General features: G+C 66.8%; 1 protein-coding gene across 2 annotated transcripts in view; it reads left to right on the plus strand.

Moving 5' to 3' along the window:
- Positions 1-919: 919 nt before the first annotated feature.
- Positions 920-27,017, plus strand: part of KCNQ1 (potassium voltage-gated channel subfamily Q member 1) — a gene marked incomplete at its 5' end in the record, with an annotated part of 316,188 nt that continues 290,090 nt past the window's right edge. For both annotated transcript variants that reach the window (XM_080817777.1, XM_080817778.1), the window contains one exon: positions 920-1,287. In XM_080817777.1, coding sequence (XP_080673903.1) covers positions 920-1,287 — 368 coding nt within the window. The remainder of the gene's footprint in view (positions 1,288-27,017) is intronic.

Genomic DNA, 27,017 nt, shown 5'->3' on the forward strand with positions numbered 1-27,017 from the left:
CAGGGCGGAGCTCCAGGAGGACAAAACACCCATTCTGCCCATCCCTAGGTCCTTGAAAATGCCTTGCCGTGACCTGCCCCGCAGTCAGGCCCTGCCCACAGCGCTGACGGGCTGTCTCCAACGGGCCCCACATCCCCCATGGGCAGGGCTCCCAAGGGCTGTCCCTGACCGACAGTGACCCAGGCTTGCCTCCTGTCGGATGGCCCCCAGTGGGCACCGACCCGACTGCATTTTTCTCCACCCACAGGGTGAATGGGCGGGCACAGGGAAGGGGGTTGCTCAGGGTGTTGGAGGAGCTAACACGCCGCCCTGCGCCCTGCGAGTGTCAAGACGGTGAGTCCGCGCGTGCCCTAGGGCGCCCCCCCTTCTGCCGTTAACCCCAGCCTCTCTCCGGTGAAGTGGGTTCCCGTGCCCTACCCAGGTCTCCTGCCCTGACAGCTTAGCAGTCGCTGCACCTGCGCCCCGGCCGTCCTCCCGGCTCAGCGGGGGGCTCCGCACCGCGCCAGCAGGTGGGCGTGGGGGGCGGGGCGCGCACGTGGGCGCAAGTGGGGCGGAGCAGAGGAGCGCGGGACGGAGCGGGCGGAGCAAGTGAGTGCAAAAAGGCGGCAGGAGCAGGTGGGCGCCGACCGGGCGGGACGCGGCAGCCCAACGGGCGAGCGGTCCGGGGCGCGGGCTGGGGCGCCCGGGAGCGCCGGTTGGTCCGGGCGGGGCGTCTGGCCAGGGGCGGGGCCGCCATCCCCGGGGACCGGCCCGTGGCCTCCGCCCCCTCCGGCCCCGCCCCCACGCCCGGGCGGGGCGGGCAGCGGCCCCCTGCGGCCCGGCCGGCAGCAGCGGCCGCCCGCACTGCGCCCCCGGCGCCCGCCCTCGCCGCAGCTCCCGGCGCCGCCGCCCGCCGGCCCCCCGCGCGCCCTGCCTGGCCATGGCCGCCGCCTCCTCCCCGCCCAGGCCCGACAAGGAGCGCTGGGGCTGCGGCCGCCTGCCCGGCTCCCGGCGGGGCAGCTCGGGCCTGGCCAAGAAGTGTCCCTTCTCGCTGGAGCTGGCGGAGGGCGGCCCGGCGGGCGGCGCGCTCTACGCACCCATCGCGCCCCCCGGCGCCCCCGGGCCCGCGCCCCCCGCCGCGCCCCCGCCCGCCGACCTTGCGGCGCGCCCGCCGGTGAGCCTCGACCCGCGCGTCTCCATCTACAGCGCGCGCCGCCCGCTGCTCGCGCGCACCCACATCCAGGGCCGCGTCTACAACTTCCTCGAGCGCCCCACCGGCTGGAAGTGCTTCGTCTACCACTTCGCTGTGTGAGTACCGCCGCCGGCCCGCGCCCGGGGGCTTCCGCGGGCCGCAGAGGGGCGGGGGGGGGCGCCCTGTCTCGTGCCACCTGCTGCTGCGGGGACCGCGCCCGCTGCGACTCGGAGCTGCCGGACGGAGCAAGAGGTTAATGGGGGAAACAGCGACTCTGAGGAGCGGGTCCCGTGCAGTCCAGGGCGCTGTGGGTCCGACCCCGGGGCAGGGGGGCTTCCCGCTGGCTCTGCCCGGGCATGTGGGGGGAGGCTGCCGAGCCCAGAATTTGGCTCCACTTCCTCCCGGGAAGGACGGTCCAGGTGTTAATCCTCCTGGGAAAGGACGCGTGCCCGGGAGCTTGCCCTTGGGTGCAAAGGAGAGAACTCCTCAGGGTCGGCGGGCACCCAGGACTCAGGAGCCCCCAGGAGGGGAGGGTCCGAGGCTCCTGCTTGTGGCAGCAACATGTCCCCGCTCAAGGCAGGCCACGTGCGGGGCGTCTCCTGGGCCAGCGGGTGCAGGGCTGCCCCAGAGGGTGGCAGGCGGAGCGCTGTCCCCTGAGGGGTCCCCGTGGCTTCGGAGAAGGCCCTACCCCCTACCCCCCTCAGGGGACCAGGCTCCTGAGCAGAGGAGGCTGGAGGGGGCTCCGCGGAGGGGCGGGATTGGGCCCACGTTTCCAGCCCTCAGTGGGCGGCAGCTGTGTCCCAGAGGGCGCACCTGGGCTCTGTCACCCAGGTGGCTCTGATGCCTGCCGTGGCGTGCCTGCGTGGGGCAGGGCGGGCCACTCCATTCTTCGGGCGGGGGGTACAAGGAAGTCGCCTCCTTGGGGCCACCCTCCTTGCTGCCCGCCTGGAGCCCCCCCCCCGCCCTTCTGTGGTTCCACTTCCTGGCTGCCCAGCCCTCAGCCTCTTGGCACAGTGCCGGCCTCTGGCCCAGGAGCCCGCACTTGGCCATCCCCCCACGGATCATGAGGACTGGGGGGCTCCATCTGGTTTCCCGTTAGTGGTGACAGGTGCTCATCCCTGCTGCCTTGGCTGGCCGGTGGCTGGGAGATACCTGGGAAGGGGGAGGGCAGGGGTTCGGGACCGTTCTTCCTCTTGCCGGCGGCCGCTACTGGGGCCCCAGGGGTGCGGCGGGAGCCGGGCTCTGGCTGGCCTGGAGCATGGTCTTGGGCAGGTGAGGCGGGGCAGGGAGGGGTCAGCCTCAGTCTCACGCTTTGGCTCCTCTGTAAGCATAGGTAGGATCGGGGGTGCTCCCTCTGTGCAGAGGAGACAGCCTTCGCAGCAGGAAGGCAGGTCTCCGGGACTGTGTCCCTGGAGTCATGGATGGGCCCAAGTCTTGAAGCCTCCTCCCCACCCCTGCCCCCATCTGCCACAGTGTCAGAGGGTGCGTGCCCCATGACCGCGGCTGATCTGGGGGAGGGCACGGCCCTGCCCATGTCTGCAGCAGTGGCTTGTCTCGGGGCGTGGGGGAGGGTCTGCATGCATAGACCCCCAAGGCATCCCACGAGTCAGACTCCAGCTGTGTCAACGTCCAGCCAATGTCAGCCTTGTGGGTGCCGCTCTCACACGGGCTGCTTGCCTCCCAGTCCTCTCCTGAGAAGCCCAGCAGTGGGATGGGCTCCACAGCCGGGTCCCGGAGAAGACCCTGCTGAGAGGCCAGCACCGGGCGCAGCCAGGAGGCATGCCTGGAGGGCCGCCAGGAGGTGTCGCGGTGCCTCCCCACCTCTGGACAGCTGCCAGGGCGAGGGGCAGCCCGAAGCCCCACTGGTTTGCGTCCTAGGGGCGCAGGCCTGCGGGTGCGCGCCGCCTGGGCTCCCTGGCCGCGGTGGTGCCGTGTGGAGGAAGAGGGCTCGCCGCACCCCAGAGGAAGTCTCTGCTTACACTCGTGTTTTCTTCCTGATTCCGGAAGTTTGCTCAGCAGAGTTGCCTTTGCCCGGCCTCTCTAGGAGCTGGCCGGCAGGGGTGGCTTCTGGAGATAGTGGCCGAGCATCTTCCCCGCCGGGGCGAGCCAGGAAGGAATGCTCCTGGAGTGGCTGTGTGACCTTGGGTCAGTCATTTCCTGCTCTGGGCCCTGCCCCGTGGGAGGTATGCTGTGGCCCTGGGGAGTGGACAGCCACTGCAGCTCCCCAGACGCGGGCTGGGGGCTGGAGAGGACCCCGGCCAGGCAGGGCATGTGGCTTAGCTGGGGCCTTGGAAGGTGACCACCCCCCCTCATGTGTCTAGGAGGTCAGCAGGCCCTGGATTGGCCAGTCTTTGGAGGGGACCTCACCTTCGAGCTGGGGTCAAAGCGGTGGCCTGTGGCTGAGTGGCCAGGGCCCAGGGTGGCCGGTGGCCCCTCTGGCCCTCATGTGGCTCTAAAAAGTGTCTGAGATAGTGCGAGAGAAGGCCACGTCCTTGCGGAGTCACTCCATGAAAGGGACAGGATTGTTGCTGTGCCTGGCCAGCTTCGTGCCCTTGGCCTTGAAGGGCCGGGCAGGTGGGTGGATGTGGGAGCCATTGTCCCGCTGGGCCCTGCAAGCCTGGGCACGCTCTCCCTGCTGGGGAAACGAGCCGGGATATCCTGTCCCCCTCCTCTTCGGGGAACCCCTGCTCCCGCCAGCCGCCAGGAGAGCAGCCTTTCCTGTGTGCGCCTGGCCTGCCCCGGCTGCTGGGGTCAGGGGGCAGGACTCTACCGCCCTGGCCCGCTCGGGTTTCCTGCCCCCCGGCTCCCCAGCCTTCCAGAACCCTTTGTGTCCCCACCGTGAGGCGACTCCCAGTGTAGCTGGAGGTGTGGGGTCTGGTGTCCCTGTAATGGGTCTCGGTGGAGCCGGCTGTCAGGGAGATGCCCAGACCAAGGAGGAAGCAGGGCTCCCGTAGCAACTTCCACACCCTGACCCGGGACTGGGCCCCCCCTTCCTCTGCAGACCCCCAGGGCTCCCCGTCCTTCCCCTGACTGGGGAGAGGCTTCCAGCTCCAGGAGCCGCGGGGAGCCCCCCCTGCACTCCTGCCTCCCCTCCGCTCCCCTCCCCCAGCTCTCGGGAGCGGCCGGGTGACGTGTGTGGAACCTCGTCTTGTCCCGGCTGCCCCTTGTCCTCCCACCCACGCAGCCCGGACACTGCTCGGACACTCGGCTCTCCTGCGTCTCGGGTGCTCCCCCCCGGGCAGGTGCAGCGCAGCCTCCACGGGCAGCACCCGCTCTGGCCGTCCCGGGGCTTGGAGATCAGGTGCCACTGAGAGGCTTGAGAGAGGGCCCGGGGGGAGAGGAGAGCGCGCCGGCCCTCGAGCTCCGCTGGGCGCTCCTGGCCCCGGCCTCCTGCCGCCTGGCCCGGCTGTCCTGAGTCCCCCGGGTGGCGTCGGGGGCAGCTCACAGGGAGTGAGCATTGGTCGCTGACGTGCCGGAGGTCCGCCCGTGGTTTGGTGGGCTGCGTGGCAGGCATGGTGCAGAGGAGGACGGCCGTCCGGTCTCTTCCCAGCGTCCCCTTCGAGCCTCCTCCACCTGTCCCTCTGTCCCTCTGTCCTGGTGCAGCTGGGACTTCCTTTTGGTGCCTCTTCCTGTGTCACCTTCTCCGGGGCGTGGTCCTCTGGTCATGGCCTGGCTAACGTGGGGGATCACAGTCCTCCCGTATGTCGCCAGCTCGGGAAGGGGGAGACCTCGAGGCCACGAGGAAGGTGGTGGGAGGAGAGGGATGGTCTAGGGATGGGAGAATTTAGAGTCTGGATCGGCAGGAGCCCTGAGCACAAGCCAGGGTCTGGGGCCAGGAGGCCACCTGGTGCGGGCTGTGGGCTGACCAGGCGGTGCAGAGAGTGTGGACAGGGGATGGGCCTTCATGTCTGAGCACGGCCCGTGGCTGGGCAGCCCGGCCGTGTTCCCCAGCTCTCCGGGTGTGCACCCCCTCCTCCGTGGCAGGCTGGACGGGCAGGTAGCCCCTTCCGGCAGGCTTGCTCAGGTGGGAAAGGACATTTCCCTGTTCCTGGCCCCGAGTCAGTGGCTCCTGCTGGGCTTTGCCTGTCCCGGTGGGGGTGCCGCAGGGACGGAGGGAGCCCTCGGCACTCACAGTTCCCCCACAGTGGGGCCGTACCCTGCAGCGGGCTGTCATGGGCGCTGGCGCTGGGGGCCGTCCCAGGGAACAGAGATGGGAGGTGCCCCAGGTGCTGCTCGGGGCCCATGGGGTGACTTGCTGGTGACTAGGAGGGGAGGGGACATGGAGGTCTCAGGGCCTGGCCGTCGGGGGTTGTCGTGTGTGCTGCGGATGGCGGGGTGTGCTCTTGTGATCACAGGGGCTGTGTTCCTGTTGAAACCGTTATGGCAAAGCCCTGAGCCGTGGGACCTACAACGTGGCTGCATGTAGAGGATGGGCCTCGAAAGTGGGGATCAAGGTGAAATGGGGTCACCGGGGTGGCCCAACCCCGTGGGACCGGGGTCCTTATGAGAAGAGGGGATGAAGACCCACAGAGGGATGATCCCGTGAGGACCCAGGGAGAGCATTGCCATCCACTCAGGAGGAGAGAGGGGGTGGGGGTACCCGCCGGCCCACGCCTGCATCCTGGGCTTCAGTCTCCGGGACGGGGGACAGTGAACGTCTGTGGGGCTTTGTTACTGCCGCCCCGGGAAACCCCTGCACCTCCCTGCCTGGCAGGGCTGCCCCCGGGCCCAGGAGCTTGTCACAGACACAGAAGCAGTGGATCCTGCTGTGTCCGGTCTTGGGAACGGTGAGCAGCCCCCAGGCTGGAAACAGGCCACGTCCAGCGAAGCAGCAGGGGGCCTGGAGTGCCGCGTCCCCCAGGGTCTCCCTTCTGTCCAGCACGCCCGGTGTCCCTGCCTCCCAGGGAGTCGGGCGCCCAGAGCCCTCCTCCTGCGGGAGCCAGCTCCGAGGGCGCTCCCCCGGGGCTGGACGTCTTTGCCGGCGTGAGTGGGGGTTCCCGGCCCTTGTGCCTGGGGGTGCTACTTGCAGGCCGGTGTGGGCGAGTCCCCAGCCCGAGGGTCCCCGTCCACCAGCTCCCTTCAGAGAGGTGGGGACACACGCGTTCCGTGCTTGTGTGGCCCCTCCTGCCGGGGTCCCTGGCTGGGAACGCGGCGAGCCCTGCGGCCCTTCTCAGGCTCACGTTCGAGACCAGCTTTTGGCCAGTGTGGCCCCTGTTCTCTGGAGGGGTGGAGCCAGTGCGGGTCTGGCCCCTGTGAAGTGGGGGCGGGCGTCCAAGGACAACCGTCTGCCCTGGGAGCGTGGCAGGCCCAGAAGGAGCCGGTGGGGGGGGGGGGATTGCACATCGCGTGGGCCCTGGGCCACACGGAAGTTTCTGGAAGCCCCTGTGCTCCCAGCCCCTGCGGCTGGAGGCGGGGACGCAGAGGACTGTACTGTCCACACCCTCTGAACTGTGACCCTGTGGATTCGGTTGCGGTGTGGTGGCCCGGACGTGGGTGGCTCCGTTCTCTGCACGGAAGGGTCTGGCGGCGAGGGGCAGAGCGTGGAGGAGGCTCTGGTCCCGAAAGCACGGGGTGACCGTTCTCCTGGGGGGCAGCGAGGGCCACCAGTTTGTCTCCTGAGGCCTCCCAGGTGCTGTGAGCAGCCCCGCGTCACGGAGGGCAGGGTGGTCTGGATCAGCCTCAGGAGTGGGGGCTGGGGGACCCGAGTCCGCCCTCACCTGCACCTGGGACGGGACCTGGGCTCTGGGACGGTTTGTCTTTTGCTGCCCAGCCGGGTGACACCGGGCCCCTTCTCTGGGCTCTCGTGGGCAGTGGCTGGGGTGAAGGTGCTGGGGCACAGGGGTCGGGCTCCCTTTACCCCCCAACCCCATGCAAGGGTAGGGGGATGAGTGGTGCCGTGTGCAAACCTTGGGGGCTCCGAGAGGGGGGGTGATGGGCCCAAGGCCACACAGCTGCGCGTGCTCAAGGCCGTCTGACTCAGAAGCCCGTGGTTCCCTCCTCCAGCCGGGCTGGAATCCAGGTAGGCCTGCTGAGGCCCCCTTGGGTGGCCGGAGGTTGTGCTGACCCGTTTGTCATGGAAGGAGATGGGAGGAGCCACTGGGCGGGAGGGAGCAGGCACCCGGGCAAGGCCCAGCCTGGAGGCGCTGCTGTGGCTGGTGAATGGGCCCTCCGGGTGGCAGGACCGCTCCCTCCTGGCGGGGGGGACCAGCCTTCACAGGTCTTCAGTCTGGCTGCTCAGCCTCTGCCTTAAAGCCGTGCTGCCCAGAACTGCGGGCTTCTCCTCCAGGAAACCTTCCTAGATGGCCCCAGGTGGAGCCTTGCCTGGTTTCCCCGGCGCCCCGCCCCAGAGCCGAGACCCCCGATGGCTCAGCTGCTCTTGGACGGCAGAAGGGCCGGGCGGATGGGCAGGGCCCTCGGGGGCTGCCCTCGGCCGGCAGTCGGCAGGACGGGCACTCAAGACAGGGTCACCTCTGGCACCCAGCCTCGGAAGCCCAGGCCCCCTCCAGCCTGGGCCACGGCGGTCAGCCTGCTGCCTGGCGGCTCCAAGCCCAGAGACTGGCCGGGCCTGGCGATCTCAGTGGGTATTTTTATCCAGCGCATTCCTGAGCTTGGGAGAAGGGTGTGCTCGGGGAGGAGGAGAGTCCTGCCGGCTCCGGGGGGTTGGCGAGGGTGTGGGGGTGCTCTGCAGAGCACGCTCCTCGGGGACGTCTCTGTGTCCACAGCAGCGTGCTGTCTGGTGGCGGGCGCAGTGCCTGAGGCCGGGGGCGAGAGGGGCCGGGGGTGAGGGCGGGTGGCCCCCCCCCCCACCGTGCCCACCTGTGCAGGTCTGAGCACAGGGCAGTGCGTCCTGAGCAGGAGCCTGTGTCCCTCCACAGGCTGGGTCCCTACTGAAGGACCACTGTGTGGCCCCAGGGACGGCGATGCTGCTGTCCATGGAGGGCTCTGGGCAGCCAGAGGGGGTGGGCGGAACTCTCTGAACCAGGCCCAGGTGGGAGAGCCCACCCCCCACCTGGGACTCTGGACCTGGTCCCCGTTCCCCTTTCTTCAGCCACTTGCTGCTGGGGAAACTGAGGCCTGGCCACTTGGCTCCAGCAGCCCCTCTTCTGCCCGGGAGGGTGTGATACTGATGTCTTCAAGCGAGGTGGGGTCTCGTTCCTGGCATCGTGCTCACAGGCACCCCGCTTCCGCCGGCCCTCGCCTCCGTTCTGCAGAGGCTCCCTCTGCCCTTCCGCAGAGCACGCTCTGCCGTCGGGGGCCGGGCCCTGGGAGGCTGGGGCTGTGGGCCTCCCCCCGCTGGGCGCCCCAGGGCTGGGCCCCCTCCCGGCTCCTTTCCACAACGTCCTCAGGATGGGGCCTCCTCTGCACCTTCCTGCTGACTTGATGGCCAGGTGCCATGCAGAGAAGGCCTACCCGGAGTCAGAAGACAGGAACTAAGGCCAGGCCAGCTGGACAGAGACCCCCCCCTCCCCCACGCACCCCCAGCCTCCTTCAGCTCTGGGTTGCTTTTCTGAACGGAGACCGTCCCGCCCACCCGGTTCCGCAGGGGCTGCTTCCTTCACCTGCTGGCTGCCTCTCGCCTGCCCAGCTGGGCAGGGGAGCAGGGGGAGCCCTGAACCAGGGGACAGGCCACTGCCTCCCAGAAGTGCCCCCCACATGGCAGAGGGGGGTGCCGGGGGAGCCCAGGAGCGTTTCAGGTGGTGCTCGGGGAGCCACGTGCCGTGAACATTCGACCTCGACGCGCCATGTGCTGTGGCTTTCTGTCCGGTGACGTGTCCGGCGGGTCTCTTGTAAAAGCCACATCCGCGTTCTTGGCTAGGGCAGCCCAGAATGTTGTAAAATGTAAGCCCGGCTAGTTAAAACCGCGTGGCGCTGGCCTGTCACAGGCAGGGAAGCGACGGGACGGGATAACCCCCAGGTACAGACTCCGCTTCCTGACGTTGCGGCCCGGAGCTCCAGTCCGCGGTGCCGGGCGAGCGCAGGCCCGAGGAGGAGCCCCCGCTGGACCCTGCCACTGCCCAGCAGGTGGACTCTGGGGGCTCCTCCGGGAGCGCGTGAAGACACGCGTGAAGACACGGGTACGGACGTTTGTGTGAGAAACAACCCCGGCGCGCCCCCGGCCCCTGCAGAGAGAGCAAAGAGCAAAACACGAAAGCCAGGACAGAGATGGCGAGTTCTCACGGAGGGTCGTCTGCGTGACGGGGACGGGGCTTCCGGGACGGGGAAGCCCACGGACCCCCAGCAGGTGAGCACGGGGCGCGAGCACAGCTCCCCGCGGTCCCAGAGCAGAAAGACGCCGTGCGGACGGGGCGGAGCGGAGCTGGCGCAGGGACCGGCAGGGTCCCCCCGGGCGAGCGCAGACCCCCGCGGGCGGCCGGCGAGGCTGGGGAGCCCGCGCTCCTGTGGTGGGACTGTCTGCGGGATGCTAGCATCTGTGTGGAGGGGGCGTTGCGTGCACTAACCGCCCCCCCCCCCCGCAGCAGCCGCACATCCTGCAGCTTATCTCGAAAACATTGGCCAAAACCCCCCCCAAAAAACAAAAACCAAAACATCACACAAAAGAGCAAACGGGCACCACGCGTGTCCCAGGCTGCGGGTTAGAGCACTCCTGCCGGCGGGAGAGACGGGGACGAGTCAGGTCCCTGCGCGGGGGCCGCTGTGTGCGGAGTCGTGTGCGGACATGAGGAGGCGCGTGGGACCCCGTGTGCTTTTACAGCGCGGTGACCGGAACGCCGTTTTTAAGTGAAAAAGCCCCGGCTGGTGGGAGTCTGACCAGCCACTACTCGTCTAGGACCGGAAGAGGCAGGAACCCGCACCTGCTCGCTCTTTGCTGGGACAGTAGAGGCAGGCGGGGGGAGGGGCAGCCCAGAATGTCAGCAAAGGTGACCTCTGGGGTGGGGGAGCATGACGGAACCCACGTGGCTCGGGGCGTCCCTCGTCGCTTGGGGCTGACTTTGAAACCGCATGATTGTCGGCGGTCCCAGCGCGGCTGTGGGGGCCCTTGTCTCGTTGTTCGAGGCCTTTGTGCTGGATCTTGGGGTGCAGGCCCGTGAGTGACGGTGGCCGTGTCCTTGACGGCCTAGATTTTTGGCCCAGGAGGAAACAGCCAACGTGAGTCAGAGGAGGTCACGCTCGTGCCCTCTCAGCCGCGTTAGAAAGAGAAGTCGTCAGGAGGCGCTTCTTGTGACTTTGTTTAAAAATTGTTTTCCTGCGGGCTGGAAAGGGCCAGAGAGCGGGGACCAGCCCAGAGCGTGAGCCCCCAGCTTGCAGATGTGGCCTCTCTGGGCCGTTTTCCCTGAGGTCCCATCTACCCCAGCGACGTGGCTACATCCTGGCCTGGGGCCTGAGAGGCGTGGGTGGGTCCCGTCGCCCTAGAAAGCAGGACAGTTCCCAGTGCCCGCTGAGGCCACGTCCCCAGGCTTTGGCGACAGCTTGAAGGTGCGTGTTTCCTGCCGCGAGGACCAGACAGGTCGGGAGCGATGACCGTGGTGGACTGAAAGGCAGCGTGTGGACTTTGAATCCCGGAGCTCGTCCTGACGTCAGGGGCACCACCGGCAGTCCCCTTTGGAGACGCTTTATTTTGGGCCCCGGCGAGGAAGGGGTCGACCCCGGCTTTCCCCTGCGTGACTCAGGGAAACCCGATAGCAGGTGAGGTCGCGCCTCTTCTGGGCTCTGCCTGCTGCCTGGGTAGGCGACCGGGGGCCTGGTGAGGTCCTGGATCCAGCGCTAAGCGTCGTGGTGGCCGGCGACCTCTCCGGCCGCCCACATGCTTTCTTGCCAGGACAGTGGGCGAGGAGATGCGACGACGCCTCCGGATAGAAGCGGGGCCCTGGTCACTGGGGCGAGGAGCAGCAAGAGGACGCTGCAGTGCGCCCCCGATCCCAGCCGGGGGACCCTCTGGAGGACAAAGGCCCGATCGATGTCCACCAACGACAGGAGGGCAGGAGGAAGGACGAGGGGAACGGGAACACTCAGACTGAGGGTCCACGAGGGCCCCGCGGGGACCACCTGTGACGCAGGACCCCAGCCGGGCCTGGAGTCAGCCTGGCCTCCTTTTCCAGCTGAGCGTTGCTGGCCTCCTGCCAGCCTCCTGCCGTCCTTTCACTGCCTCTTCCTGGTGCACCGGCCCCATCGGGGGACCCTTTCGTGAGAGGCTCCCCCCTTCCCTGGGATGGGGGCCCTGCAGCAGGAGGTCTGGGCTCACCCGCCGCCCCTCGGCTGTAAGCGGGGCAGACAGGCTTCCTCGGGGGCCACGGTGGGGACTCCGTGGCCTTCCGTAGTGGCAGTGTGGTGCCTGCTGATATGAGGTCAGGGGCTCACGTGCGGAGCCTAGGAGTCGCCCGGGCCTGGGGACGCAGGGTGCGTGGGGCGTGGGGCAGCAAGGAGTCAGAGCCTCCCAGGGGATGGGGGCTGGGGGGAGGGTGGAGGCGGACCCGGCGGGGAGATGCTGGGGTGCCGGGGTGGCGTTTGGGTTCTGGGCAGGTGAGCTGGAGGGTTGGGGGGTGCTTGGAGGGTTGTGAACACAGACCGAGCTGGCTGGGCTCATCGGAGGGCCATGGGAGGCCGTGGCCGTGTGTGTCTCTAAAAGTCTACCTGTCCTGACTCCTGGCTGCTGAGCTGTCCAGCTTGGACCTCGCCCTCAATGCCTGACCCGTGTCCCGCTGGGAACCTGTCTCGAGGCATTGAGGTGTCCCAGATAGCATGCAGTGCCCTCCCTCCTTCCCCGGGTCCCTGGGACCCCTGGCCCCTCCCGGCGCCAGGAGTGTGGGTGCACACACGTGCCTTCCCTCCGCGCAGGCCACAGCGCCTTTCCGCAATGCTCACGGCTTTCCTTCTCAACAGGTTGTAGAGTTTTCCGGATGGGGTTAGTCTGGGGGTACGTGTTTGGCACTCATGCCCTGGGCGTGGGGCGTGGGTCCCCATGCGAGCTCCCCGTGCACCTCGCTGCCGTCCCCGGTGGGCAGGGCACCTGCTCGTGCGACTTTGCATGTGGGATCGGGGGGAGGGCCAGTGCCTAAAGGGGCTTGTGTCACAGCACCGTCAGAACATGGGCGCTGTCAGACGGTGGTGCGCCGGCACGGTTCGAGGCCGGGCACGGACCAGCAGCTGAAATGCTCTGATGGCAGCTCGAGAGGCTGAGCCGCTGTCCTTTGTCCCCAGCGTCCCCTGCACCTGGAGCGGCTGGGGCACGAGACCAGCATGTGGCAAGTGTGGGTGCGTGGGATGGTCTGACCTGCTTTTCACACCCCTGCGGTGTCCCTCTCCATGGCGGTGCCTGGGACCGGCCCCCTCTTGGGGTTTCTGACCCGCCGGACTCCTACCTGATCTCCCAGCGCTCCAGCACCACTGCCCGCGGCTCTCCCAGGCCCGTGAGGCCAGGGCTGCTGTGGGGCGAGCGGGGGGAGGGGCGCGCTCCTGTGCCTGTGCGGGGCCCAGCGTGGATAGAGGAAGGGGCCCTGGCCGACGGGAGGCGGAGCACACGGCGGATGGATGAAGGACAGATGGAGAGGCGGACAGGTGGAACGGCGGCCAGATGCGAGCTAGTAGACTGGTGGGTAAGTGGAGGGATGGACAGACAGGCAGACGCGTGGGATGTGTGGCCAGACAGATGTACAAACAGGCAGACAGGTGTGCCAGCATCCGGCGGGCGCTGTGGTTGTGCCGGACTGATGCTCTGTCGGCCGTGCTGGGCCAACTCAGCCAAAGCCTGGGACTCGGAGGGTGACAGGCTGTCCTCCGTCTTGGGAGACCAGCTCCGTGCAGCCCCTCCGTGACTCCGGGGCCAGTGGCCATCTTAGTGGACATTGCTGTGGGAGCCGTGGGAAACCAGCTGGTGGCTGGTGTGGGTGGGTTGCTGTGGGTCCCTCGGGCCACCTGGCATGGGGCACGAGTGTGGCCTGTGGGGCCAGCGCTGGGCTGTGGTCTCCGGTGCTGGCCCTGGACTTGGGCCTCCCGACGGGCCTGAACCTTGCGTCTGCCCCGGGGCTCCTGGCAAAGGCCTCAGTTTCTAGAACATACTGCCTCTCAACACCATGGGCACTTTCAGCTCTGATCGGGGTGGCCACTGTCACAGCCCCACCAGGCCCCCCGAGGGTCCCCCATTTCCAGTGGTGAGCCAGCCCGGGACCATCCTGAGGGCTCCCTGCTCTCCTGCCATGTGCCCCGCGCTGGGGGGATACCAAGGCCCGGCCAGGGGGCAGGTTTCTGCCCAGTATGGCCAGCGGCCACACAGGGTCCTAAGAGTGAGGGTCCTGACCTGGTCTGAGCCTCTCTCCAACTGCTGAATGGGGAGGGGATCGTGCGTGGGAGAACAGAGGGCGGGGGTCCTTGGGAGTTGTGGGGAGTAGCGTGGGTTCCAGGAGGCTCCGGTCGGCACGTGATCTGAGTGGGGAGTCCTAACCTACCGCTTGGCTCCCGGCTCTTCCCTGATCTGCCCTGTGCCCTTGGGTGACCAGGTGGCCTCCTTGTGTCCCTAGAGGCCCATCCTGAGCTCACTGGGCAGGGGGTGAGATGGGAGGCCTTTCAGGGCCCCTCAGGCCCCCGGGGGTGAGGCCGCTCTCTGTGCCCGTTTTCCCCGGGTCAGGGCCTGTTCGAGGTCTCGGCGTGCAGCTCTGCAGAGACGCAGCCCCTCCCGGGCAGCCCTGGAATGTTCTGTCTGCCCTTGGCATGAAGGGGGATGGGCAGGCTGGGGGCTCCTGGGCCGGTTGGCCTGGTCCCCGGGGTAGGAGCCCCGCCTCCTGTTCTTATCAAGCCTCTGCCAGTCACCCAGATCTTCCGCAGGCCTTTACAGCCTCCTCTGGGGCAGGGGCGGGGTGTGGGGTGGCCGTCTCTGTCCCCGCCTGCTCCCGCCCCCCCTCCGTGCTGGGGCAGCTCTGACACTCGGGGAGCTCTGAACCCAGATTTCCAAGACTCCGATGCCTGCTCAGCGGCCTCCCTGCCTCCTGAGACCCCAGAGCGCTGCCTGGGAGGGGGTCAGTGGATCCCCAGCGTCCACCCAGGGACTGCGAGGCCCCTACCCCCCGGGAGGCCACCTCCCCGGGGAATGCTTATGAACCTATCCCGGGGAGCATGGGAGCCGGCCCCCAAAGGGCTCCTTGCCCCCGGGCTCCGTGTCGGGCACTGGGTTCGGTTCACTGAACGTGGGCCGGGACCAGGGGCCCGTCTCTGCAGCAGGCGGTGGCCCCCGGCAGCCCGGGTCTGGGCAGCACAGGGTCCGGACACCTTGGGACAAGTAGAGCAGGGACTGGGCTTGACCCCGGTGGGAGAGCGGAGCCCGGCCACGACGTCTGGCTGTGCGGGTGGGGGAGGGGCCAGAAGTAGATCAGGAAGGTTTCCTCATCGCCACCCCCGCGGTGGGTTCTGGGTCGAAATTTTTTAAACTTTGGCCTAAATGAATTTTCCACTTTGAAAATATCGGTCGTTTGTAAAAACGAGGAGGCGGATTACGTAGGTAGCTGGGAGGCCCCCGAGAGGGTCCTGGGGCCCCTGCTTCCTGGCTTTCCTGGGGGGCTCAAAATACACGGAGCCGGGGGGACATGGGGCTGCGCACCCGGCGGGCACAGAGCACGGCCTGCACGGCCTGTGGGGTGGCCTGGGCTGCTGTGTAGGGGTCCCCCACCTCTCTCATGGGGCCAGGAGCGCGTGGCCCATGGAGGGGGTGGCCCAGGTCTGCAGTGACCTGCGGAGCTTCCTGCTGGGTGGAGGGACCGTCTGGCTGACCCCCGGCCAGTGCGCTCATTATGGGAGGTGGACGCCTGCCTGGGGGGGGGGGTGGTTTGCCCAGAGGCGAAGCGAGCTGGCTCCGTGGGGGGAGGGAAGGAGGGCAGACGGCAGGCTCACAGCTGGTGCTACGGCCCTCCTCTCTGGGACAGGCCTCGGAGCCTGGTCACCTGTCCAGGAGGGAGGCCCAGGGCAGGACACTGTGATGGTGGGAGGCTGCCCCGTGTCCAGCCACGCGGCCAGAGACTGCCGACCCATCCATGGTCAGGCCAGTCGGGGAGTCGGAGTTGGGGGGCATCGCGCCTACCAGGGCCGAGGCATCCCAGCACGGGCTGGGTTGGCAGGTCACCAAAGCGGGGTCAGGGCCCTGTGGGGACACAGACACTTGCTCAATGTCACAGCTGGTGGGCCGGGTTGGCGTTGGACCCAACACAAACCTCTGTCCGGTGCCTCCTGATCTCTGTGGGCAGCACCTCAGCTCGTGCCCCCCTCACTCTGGTCCTGCTCCCCCATGGGTGCTGGACGAACAGTCCCAGGGTAGTGGGCTATTGGCCTGCTGGTGGCTGGACTAGACTCCTTCCCCAAGCCCAGGGAGAGCCTCTCTCCCCAAACCTGGATGTCCCCAGGGACACTCTGGGCAAGTCCTTGGCCAGCTACTGGGGAGACTGGCCCAGGATGCCGGGGGGCAGGGCAGGGCCGTGGGGTCAGTGTCGTAGGGTTCCGGTGGGCTCAGCGAGCTGTCTCACTGCTGTGGTCCCGCAGGGACCTTCCTGGCCAATGGCTTCTGGACTGGAGAGAGGCTTTTGGAGGGGGTTACTGCGGGGACAGACAGCAGCATCTCCCCCGATGCTAACTCCGTGGCTCAGGCCAGCATGCCGTCAGGCCCGGGGCCGGGGCCGCCCATGGGAAGGACAACCCAGCCCAGCTGCTCACCAGCTGTGCCTCCTGGGAGCTGGGAAGGTCATCGGCAGCCTGGCACGCTGTGGCAGGGGCCAAGCCCTACTAGGCAGTTCTGGATTGGGATGGTTCCTGGTGGCACCTGCCCGGCTGGTAACCCGAGCCGTCCTTGGGGGAGCTGGTGACTGTCTCAGCTGCCCTCCCAGGGGTGGTGGCGGCAAGGGGCGGGGGCAGGTGTGGGGAGAGGAGGGACTGCTCCCTTCTATAGCGGGCTGAGACCGGCCGTCTCCCTGCCCCAGGGATCAGGTGATAGACTTTTCTGAGGCGCCTGTGCGGGTTGTGTGGTCTGCGAGGCTGGATAGTGACCTTGCTTATTAAGGTGACTCAGCCCATAGCTCGAGATGGGGACTTCCACTGCCTGGATGGGGTGCTAGTCGGTGGGGAGGCCCCCGGTGCCCCCAGGCCCGGCCCCTCCCCACAGGAAAGTCCCCAGTGAGGTTCCCACGTGCAGGTGGAGGGATCGCAGGCTGAGAGGCGTGGAGGAAACAGAGCACTGGGGGTCTTCCCCGCCGGTCCTGGAGCCACAGTCCCCAGAGGGTGCCGGGGCTGGCTGGGGCTCCCCGGGGCGGCAGCGGCATCTCCCTGCTCGGCTGGTCCCACAGCGCAAGTCAGGACGGCGTCACAGATATTTACATGTCCTTGGGGAACGGGAGCTGGCCTGTGGTGTCAGCCTTGCGCGGGACAGTGGGGGCCCCTGGGAGCCGGAAAGCCCTCTGGGGACTGCGCTAGTGTCGGGTGCCCCCCAAGGCTGAGCTGTGGGAGTGCGGGTCAGCGTTGCCTGGGGCTCCTGCTAGCTGGGTATGGGGAAAGGGCTTCCTCCTCTCCCATTTTTCTGTGCACGGGCAGGGCTCCTCCAGCTCCAGCTCTGCTGTTGGGTCCGGACTGTGCTGTGGGTAGGGGGAATGGGTTGTGCTGGGCACTGCAGGTGTCAGCGACGCCCCCGGCCTCGGTGCCCGTCACATGGCCACTAGCATCTGTCTCCAAGTCATGGCAGCAAAACCATTTCCAGACTTTGCCCGCTGTCCCCTGGGGGACAGAGTGTGGGGCTCAGAGCCTGGCTCCTGGAGTCGGTGTTGGGGGGTAGTTGGAAGGTGAGCGCACGTGGGCCCCGAGAGCAGCTGACTGGGGAAGCCCCGGGCTGGCCCTGCTGGGCGCGGCAGGCGCCGGTGGGAGGAAGGCTGTGCTCCACGGGAAGGATGGGCCCGTCCACAGCCAGCCGAGCCGGTGGCCTGTTCCCCCGGCTTCCCCGAGGTCCCGTGGGGTTAGTGCCTTCTGGGAGTGCAGCAAACCCAGGAGGGGCCCTTGGTGCTGCTGGGCGGAGACGCAGCTGCTCACGCGCTCAGGCCTGTGGGGCCCCGCTGACCGCAGGCTGTGTGGTTCCTGCACACCCCCGGGGCATACAGAGATGATGCCTGTGGCCACGGGCCGGGTCTGTGGGCCCATGGTGAAGCCGCAGATGATCCCAGCCCTGCAGTGGGACTGGGGCTCCAGCTCCTGCCCACCCGCTGGCTTCCCGGAGAGGTGCGTGCAGCCGGCCCTGCCCGGCTGGACCCCAGCCCCCATCACCATCGATGCTCTGTGCCTACAGCTTGGTGTGATGTGGGGCCCAACTCAGCTGAGGACAGGCTTTGCAGGTGGGGGGACCCTCGTGGACTCATCCCAACACCCTGTGCGTCCTGTCCTGGCCCTTTGCCCTTGTGCCAACCCAGACACCACGGCTTGCCCATGCCTTCTGCCACCAGTCTGCCAGGCTGAGGCCACGTCCCCGGGGGCCTGCTGAGCTCAGGCTCTATAGCCTGCAAGGCACGACGGTCCGTGGGTCCCTGGCCACCCACACTGGGCAGGCCACAGGTGGTAGGGTCACTCGGGTCCCGCACTGCTCACTGTCGGCCTGCCCGGGCACCCGCGTGTGCCTCCCCTGCCGGGACCGGGCCCTGCTCACTGTACTGAGCAAGGCCTCGTCGTGGCCCGGGGCCTCCCCAGGCTGCGGGGGGCTGGTGCTTATGCAGGGGCTCCTCGAGGAGGCAGGGCTCGAGTGGGGCGCTTGAGATGGGGGCAGGAGGCGACCTGAGCTGAGGGACCACGTTGTGGCCGAGAGCCAGGCAGGGACGGTCAGCAGGCCTGGGGAATGTGTCTCCTGGGGGGAGTGGGAGGGGAGTGGGTTCATCCCCTTGTAGCTCCTGGGGGTGGGGGTGAGCTGTGGGCGCCCCTCGTGGCATTGCAGCGTCCAGCAGATGGTGGGTCCCCCGAAGAGGTCAGGGCTGGCTGTGTGTCTGCTCTGCCCCCTCCCACCCTCGGCCTGGATCGGCAGGGACGGGGGTGAGGAGACCAGTGCCGTGGCCCCACCGGGCTCTCACAGAGGATGTGGTGTGGCGGGGCGGGTCAGCTGAGGGACCGCGGAAAGGCAGATGCCACCTCAGGAAATGGCCCTTGGACTCGGCTCCCAGAGCCCTTGCAGGGCTGTCAGGGTGTGGGGGAGGGGAGGCCAGGCTCAGAACCCCACAGCACGGAGCGAGTGCCAGGACCCCCCCCCCCCCCCGAGCACGGACCCTTCTCCGTGTGCCTTCTCCCTGGCAGCTGGATCTGGTGACGGCTCCGCCCGCCTCGGGTGCTCGCCGTGCGACCGGGGTCCGCGGGAGGGGGGGCGGACCCCGAGAGACCGCCGTCAGCGGGGCGAGCACCTCCACCCCCCAAACACACCCTCCGCCCTGCCTGTGGCCCCCGCCCCCGGGAGGCCACCCCCCGCTCCTGGCTCTGGGGGCCAGTTTGCTGCGGGAGAACTTTCTGTCCCTGGAAGCGCACGGCGGGCGCTCTCCGGTCCGGCCACTCCGGCCCCGCACCACGTCCCCGCACCCCGTCCCAGGCTTGCTATAGGCCGCGGCGCGTGCGCTCCCGTGTGGGCCTCTGCACCCCGCTTGGGGGACCTGTTCACTTGCTGAAGGACATCATGTGGGGCCCAGTTCGGGGGCTGGACACAATGGGCCATGTCGCGGCACGGGCACGTGGCGGGGCTGGCCTCGCGGCAGGCGCGGTCGGGGTGGGAGTCGGGGCCGCCCGCTGCCCTCCCCCCCCCCCCCGCCTTCCAGTGCTGCACGTCGCGTCAGCTCCCGAGCGTGTCCTCAGCTGTGCCCGGCTCGCGGCTCTCGTGTCCGACGTCCCGCTCCCTGGTGACCGTGCGCCGCACCGTCCTGGGTCTTGGGTCTGCGGGGGGCTGTTGCGGCCTGTCCTCGCTGGCCGCGCGGCTGGTCTGCTTTCTTGCTGGCGGCTCCAGGAGCCCGTTATGTCCCGGACACGAGTCCCCGTAGAGGCCCGGCAGGCTGCGGCCTCTCATTCCTTCCCTGCGTGGCGGAGGAGGCGAGGCAGCCTCTGGAGGCGTCCGGGACGTCCCTGACGAGCCCGAGGCCTGCAGCCCTTCGTGCTTTTTCTAGAGCTTGTGTGGTTTCGGGATCAGCGTTAGGCCTGGGACGGACCCTTTCTGGCCAGGTGTGATGTGGCTCGAGCCTTGTTTATGTGGGTTCCCAAACATCCGAGCGCGGTTTGCCAGAGAGGCTTCCCCCACCCCCTTGCTCTCAGGTGCGTCGAAGGGGCAGGCGGTGGGGCTGGGAGGGGAGGGTGTCCTGCCGAGGGTTTTGCGTCCCCTGTGATGTGAGCATGGGGTGGGGGGCAGTGGAGGGGGTGTGGGGAGCCAGCTCAGGCTCCCTCCTGCCAGGTGCACTGGGCCATGCCCCTTCCCAGGCCCCTTCCACGTCTGGAGGAATGCAGGAGACCGAGCCGATCCTGCCAATCCCCCGCTTGTGAGCGGAGCCCATGTGATCGTGCTTTAGGCAGAGCCATTCCGTACTGTCCTCAAGGGCATGGGGAGGACACCCTGACCTTCCCAGGGCCACCATGGGGCGGCCGGACTCACAGCTCTGGGCCAAGACTTGACCCTGTGCTCCCCTGACACCGCAGGGCCCCCCGACAGCCCAGGGTGCCCAGATGGCCTTGGAGAGAGGGCTCTCGAGGGGGTGCGGGTGGGTGGGGGGGTGACCCGAAAGGCATTTGTGTCCCATGCAGGAGGACCCCCCTGTCCCTGTGCCCAGTCTTGGTCCCCGGTGGAAAGCACCTTCCAGGCAGAGTGGGGTCCGCCCCTCGGTTTGCCTCAGAAGTCTCCCGCCTACACTCCGACCCCCACGCCACCTCCAGGTGTTCCACACGGCGCTGAGGAGCCGCTGGCCCAGGACAAGGACAGCCCCGTGTTGGGGCCAGGCCAGGGCAGGCCTGTCATTGTTTTCCAGAACTGGGGCAGGAACAAACCACCAAACTGGGAAGAAAATTGGGAGGTTGGGGGGTGGGTGTCAAGGACTCAGAGGGCAGGGGTCTGCCAGAGTTCTTGCCCTGGGGGCCGCAGCGGGGATGAACCCTGAGCGGGAATGCAGGTGTCATGCTGTGAGGCCCTGGAGACACCGTGGCAAGCGGCCAGCTGAGCTCACAGCCCTTTCCAGGGGCCCGGGCTGGGAAGGGGTCTGTGCTGGGGCCCCAGGAGGGCAGGGCCATCTCCCATGGGGTCTGGAATTGCGTCCCTAGTGGTGGCACAGTGCCGGTGCGGGACAGACGGTCAGTCATCCCGCACGGCTGGAACTGGCCGGCACGTGTGGCCTGGAGTCGCTCTCGGCCAGTCTGGGGCCTGTGGGTACCTCCTCTCTGAGCCGGGAGGGCCAAGGGACCAGTTTTCCAAGGTGACCGTCCCCCAGTGGGTGCCCCGGAGAGCCCCCCTGGCCAGTGCAGGACGACGGGGAGGGGCTTGGCCTTGCCCCACGGGAAGCCTGGGGAAAGCCTCGCCATCAAGGCCCCTGGACTGGACTTCCTCCTTTCCAAACCTGCCGGTGATGCCCGGGGGCAGGAGCCATGGCGGGTAGGGCAGGCGGCCCAGGGATCCCATGGCAGCCGGGAGCAGGGCCGAGGCTGGACCACGTGCTCTCTGCTCAGGCGTGGTAGACGTCTGAGCCCCCTGACCCGCTGACCGGGAGCCCCCTCCCCATCACCCTGTCTGTGGGCCACGCCCCCCTCTACAGGAGAGTGGGCCAGGCCGCAGCGGCCAGGTGACGGGTCCCAGAGTGGCTGGCTGCCAGCGAGCACCTGCCAGACGTCGGGGCTGGCGGAGGCCCCCGTGTGCCCGCGGCTCTGACTCGTCTGTGGGCCGGGGCACCCGCCTGAGCTCCTGCACCTGCCCCCGTGAAAGGCCCCTGCAGGATGCTCTGCCTTTGGGCCGAGCCACGCACGGCGGCCAGGGAGGCAAGGCCCTGGGTGGAGAGACACGGAGCGGTTTTGTGCCGCCCGGGGTCCGGGTCAGGTGTGAAGATGGGGGGTGCTGACGGGGGGGCCATGCCTTTGTGGCCGTGGGGGGGTCACCCTCCATCACCATGGTGCGGCCAGCCTGACAGCCGGTGGGCCCCAGACACGTGTGGGCATTATGGGGGCTCACTTCTCAGAGCCCCCCACAGCCCCACGTCAGCCTTGCTTTGCGGGAGTGGGAAGCCGGGCCCAGGGCACCCCGCTGGTGAGGGGCAGAGCCCGACAGGAACGAGGAGTTTGACCTTGGGGTAACCTCTGCATGTGTGTGTGCGCGCGTGTACATCGGCCGCGTGGGCAGCCCTACGCCCGTTAGCAGGGAGTGACCCCAGCGCCCTCCCCGCGGCCCCAGCAGCCCCAGGTCCTGGGTCCATCTCTGGGGACCGGCATGGTCTGGGCGTCAGGTGGGAGAGGGTCCACACAGGGTGTGTCCTCGGGGACGGGCTCTGTCTGTGGTGTGGCGGCTGTGACGTGTCCCTGGTCTCTAGCTGCACGTCTCCCCGCCGTGAGGCCCGCCGGCGTGTTGTTTAAGCTCGTCCGTCGGCCAGCGCCTGGGCCGGCTGCCCCTTTGTGAGGAGCGGTGCTGGGAACGCGTGTGTGCAAGCTCTTGTTTGAACACCTGCGTCTGGTTCCCAGGGGCGGGCTTGCCGGGTCATGTGACTGCGGGTCCCAGCGGCCCAAGGCCTCTCCGAGCAGTGCTTTCACTTGGGGGTACCCCCGGGCATCTCGGTTTGGGGTCGCATCAGCTCCCCCTTCTGCCCGCTCCCCGAGCCCCATGCTCTGGCCCTAGATGCGGTCCCTTCTGCGGTCCCCTCCTTGCCTGCGGGGACCCCATCGTGCTGGGTGCCCAGGCTCTCCCTCTTCCCGGAGTGCCCCTTCCATCCATGAGACTCTGCTTCTGAGCCCTTGCTTGAGGTGTCAGTGGGGTCTCACACTGACAGCACCCCAGGCCCTGGTGGGGCGCAGAATGTGTTCTGGAACCGGACCCGGGGGTGGGGGCCATTCTCCTGAAGGACAGCAGGAGACCCCTCTGCACCCCACAGCCTGGGTGAGGCAGCAGCCTCCCAGCCTCTCCCTCCCACTGCAGTGGCCTGGCCCTCCCTGTCCCCTCTCTTGCCACCAAACCTCAAACTCCCTCCCCCACAGCGCTGCATCCTCCCTCCCCTCCCAGCAGGGCTGGGTCCCCCTTGAGGTTTCTGTACCGCAGAGGGCACCCGTCCTTCCGGGCTCACCTCCTACTTTCTGCTGTGTCTCCTGCAGCATGACCCCTGCCCCGGACGAGAGCAGACCGGAACCTGGCCCACCCCCGGTTCTGCACGCCCCCACCTGTTTCTGCAGCCCCCCCAGTTCTGCAGCGCCCCCAGGCTGGCTTCTCTCCCCTGCCCCATCTCCACACATATAACCAGAGGCGGGGGACCCCTTCCTAAGAGCCTGCTTCTTCGAGTGGATTCAAAACAAACCCAGATATATATTATCTATGAAACTCTCACCAAGTCAGGAACGTCGTCATCAAAACAGAAGAACAGCCCGAGGTTTTCGGGTCCCCGCTCCCAGAGACAGGAGGGGTGCGGCCTGCGCCTCGGACGAGGCACTGGGGCCGCTGTGGGTGGGCGGCCGCATGGCCTCCGGGCTGTGTGACCAGAGAAGTCGGGCCTCGGACCACATCCCCAGGGCGGCCGCAAACGCGGACTTGAGGACACGTTCCGGAATCAACAGACTGGATTTCCCTGATTCCGATCTACGTTTGAAGCTAATTACCAGTTTACGGAGGAACAAGTTTAAAGAAGAAAAATCTACTTAACACAGCCGTGGCCCGTGGGTATTGAAGAGCACGCGTGGGTGGCGGGCGAGGAGGGACGGGGAGGGAGGCGGGTGTCCTTCGCGCACAGCCGCGTGGCTTGCGGTCCTGGACGAGACTGAAGTCAGCCGCAAGGCAAAGGTGGAGATACCCGAGGCAGAAGGCAGGAATGAGAGAAGACGACAAAACACTACGAGGCCAAAAAAATCAGATCGGCAACCTGGAACGGACTCTTTTGTTTTTTGAGTCTCCGTTTTGTTTTGTTTTTGGAAAAAGGATGACGTGGTTCTAATCAAGGAGAAATGGCAACTACAGAGTTAAAAATTAGACGCGAGAGCGTCTGCAGCCACAGACCGAGCCTTGGCCGCGACTGGTGAACTTGCGTCCACGACGGGCCGGAGGAACCTTGCGGAACGGCTGTGCACCCGGGAGAAGATGCTGAGTTAGAGCCGAACGGGGAGGAAGGGTCTCAGGTTTGGGATGAAGCAGGCTGACGTCTGGGCGGGTCCCCTGTGTGGTGGCTCTGCTGGCCACGTGCCCGGTCACGGCACAACCTCCACCCGATTCCAAGCGCAGCATGAGGGACACGAGTGAGGAGACACATCTCTGAGAGGTGGTTGACGAGTTTTCTCCCAGGAAGCCTGTGGCCGGTGACCCTCCCAGTCCCGACAACACTAAATCAGAAAGCACTGGGAGAGGCCACCACCCCCCGCCAAAGTGCTGAGGACGCTTGGAGCTCGGGAGACGAGGGATGCGGTGGTGGGCGGGCGGGCAGGCGGGCGAGCCCGCTCCTGCAGCTGCCCACGGGCCCTGAGGCAGGTGGTTGCCGGTGGGGGCGGTGCTGCCCTGGTGGACGGAGAGGGGCAGGACGGTTCCCTGTCGGCCTCAGCATCTCCCTTGAGGGAGGCGCGAGGAAGACTCGACCTTGCAGGGAGGAAACCGCCTGGTCAAAGTCCACATCCCCAGGAAGGGCAGACCAAGTGCAGGAGGCCCGCACGGATGTCCTCGGTCAGCCACGGTCTTGCCAGAGGCGTGTCACCGGGTTCTAACCGCGAGGAAACACCAGGTACGGCCAGGTTGAAGGACACACCCCAGAAGCACTGGCCTGAACTCTTTGAAAATGTCAAGGTTAAAAGATCGTGCAGAGAGACTAAGGGAGCGTTCGGCTCACAGGAGGCGTGTAGGTACGATGGCGGCATGAAGCTGCGACTCGGGGTGGGTGGGGGTCCTGGGGGGGCACAGACGCCTGTGCACCCAGGGCTGGGGTCCTCGGCCAGCTGGCGTCAGGCGTGGGTTAGGTAAGGGGTCCCGTGCGCGTTCCATCTCCTGATTTGGACACCTGCGGCCACAGACCGGAATGTCCTTCTTCCTGAGAGGCACACACAGAAGTATTTAGCAAAAAGCAGGCTCGATGTCTCCAGCCTACCCTCAGAGGGTTCCGGAAAACCTAACGGACGGACGGGGGGGAGGCGGGGGAGAGGGAGGGTGTAGGGCAGGAAATGGGGCAACGGGCACACTGGTGAGTCTGGGCTGAGGGCTTTCGGGAGTCCCTCGTGCTGCTCTCACAGCCGTCGTGTACGTTCAAGATCAAACCGTGCGGGTGAAGTTACCCCAAATCACCACGCGCTCTTTGGATCTCTCCCCGCCGCGTGCGTGGGCGGTTTGGTCTTCTGAGCTGGACGGATGTGATCTGTGGCCTCCGCGATGCTAACCGCGGTCACAGGCTGACCTCTTGAGCTGCTGGAAAGGCTTCCGGTGCCCTCCGGCGGCGCGCACAAGTGCGTGTTCAGGAGACCAGCTTTTCTGATTGTACAACCCGGACACGTCGAGCGGAGAGCCCTGGGAAATTTTAAAGAGGAAATGAAAATGACTCACTGAACCACAGCCCAGCGGTGCCTGCCGTCGCTCCCTCCCGCTCTCTCCCAGGTCAGCTTGCGGGTGCGGGTGTGCGTGTGCCGATGCGTGTCCTTGGGGTGCTGGAGAGAGCGCGAGCGCACCTGGTGCCTCAGCGGTGAGCGCTCGGCCTGCTCCCCCGAAGCAGTGTGGCCGTGGGTGCCCTCGCGGTGGCCTCCAGGAAGCGGGGACAGTGCGAGACGTTGCCCGGTCGATGGCGGGTGAGCGTCCTCACGGGCACGCACCCCACTGAGCTCTTTGTATCTGCACGTGTGAGTTTCTTTGAGTAAATACTGGGTAAAATGAAGACGATCTAAACCACCCGCTTGCGTTTCTTTATCCCTGGACCCGGGCCGGACGTAGCCCACGTCGACCGTCTTCACGCGTGGCGCCCCAAGGCTGCCCGGTCGTTCCCTCCGGGGTCGGGCAGAGGCATCCCTCCTGCTGTTGAAGCCGCGCCGTTCCCCACTTCGCTCTCAGAAGATGGTGATGCAAATCCTCGCACGTTCATTTTCTGCCTGGAACCTGGATTATTTCCTTGCGTCACATTTGCAGGAGGGGACCAGCGAGATCAAAGAGTTCCCACGTTTTTATGGCTCTGACACCTTCAGCCCAGCTGCTTTCCGGGAAGCTTTTCCTAATTTAACCTCCCTCCTTGATGCTGGACAGCACTCAGGGTTTTTTCCACCCTCTCTAAAGCTGGGTATTATCGTCAAAGCACTTTGCCCTTTGGATGAGGCAGAAATAGCACGTTGTTTTTGTAGCAAAGGGGAAAGCCTTCATGTTTATCAGCCTCTTTGTACTTGGGCAATGGAGTCAGCTGTCCATGGTGCATCTGTGATGCATGGAGCCGTCTTCCAGGTTCCTGGCGGACTGAGACAGGATCGCGGTCCCCGGGACACAGCATCCCAGAGAGCGGAGAGCGTGTCAGACTGCGGCAAGAACCAGAGAAGGCACGAAGCAGGGAAGAGGGTGAAGAGTGTGATGGGTGCCCTTTCGTGGGGGTGGTCCGGGGCAGCCTCTCAGACTGGGTGGCATCTGAGCAGAGACCTGAGGAGATTGGCTGTGCCCACTTGTGAAAGAGGAGTGTGTGGCCAGAGGAGACAGCATGTGCAAAGGCCCTGTGGTACAGCATGCTTGGCACATGTGGGGAGTGGAAGGGCTAGGGGCTGGAGGGCGGGCCTGGACTGTGACTCTGAGAGCCATAAGGGACACCAAGGGGCTTGAGTGATGAGCGCTAAGGTCTGTCCTCTCAACTCCTATACTTTCCAATTTTTATTTTGAAGTAAATGTAGACTTATAGAAAAGTTCTATGATAGTAGAGAGCTCCCATAGGCTCTGCCTCAACTTCCCCTAATGCAAACACCTTCCTGAGCTGGATACATTGATGAAAACCAGGAAACGGGCATTGGTGTGCTCCTACCAATGAGGCTAAAGGCTGGGTTCAAATCCCACCAGTTTTTCCTCTTACGTCCTTTCTCTGCTCCGAGAGCCGCACACCACATTCAGGTGTCCCACCCCCCAGTCTCCCACAGCCCCTGGCAGCTCCGCCGGTGTTCCTGGTCTTTCATGACTTGCGCATTTTTGACGAGTACCGGACAGCTGCCCATAGACGGTCCCTCGATTTGGCCCGATGTGCGTGGCGATCAGATCGAAGTGGTCCCTTTCCTCCTCAAACTCTGCCCACTGCGTCTGGCTTCTGGGGGCAGCTCCTGTCTGCGTGGGGCTCCTTCTGTGGGGCTCCTTCTGTGGGCTCCTTCTGTGGGCTCCTTCTGTGGGGCTCCTTCCGTGGGGCTCCTTCCGTGGGCTTCTTCCGTGGGCTCCTTCCGTGGGGCTCCTTCCGTGGGGCTCCTTCCGTGGGCTCCTTCCGTGGGGCTCCTTCCGTGGGCTCCTTCCGTGGGCTCCTTCCGTGGGGCTCCTTCCGTGGGCTCCTTCCGTGGGGCTCCTTCCGTGGGGCTCCTTCCGTGGGCTTCTTCCGTGGGGCTCCTTCCGTAGGGCTCCTTCCGTGGGACTCCTTCCGTGGGACTCCTTCCGTGGGGCTCCTTCCGTGGGCTCCTTCCGTGGGCTCCTTCCGTGGGCTCCTTCCATGGGGCTCCTTCCGTGGGGCTCCTTCCGTGGCATTTGTCTGATGGGGATATTCCTATCCCTGCT

Source organism: Martes martes (genome assembly GCF_963455335.1).
Source record: "Martes martes genome assembly, chromosome: 10".
Lineage (NCBI taxonomy): Eukaryota > Metazoa > Chordata > Mammalia > Carnivora > Mustelidae > Martes > Martes martes.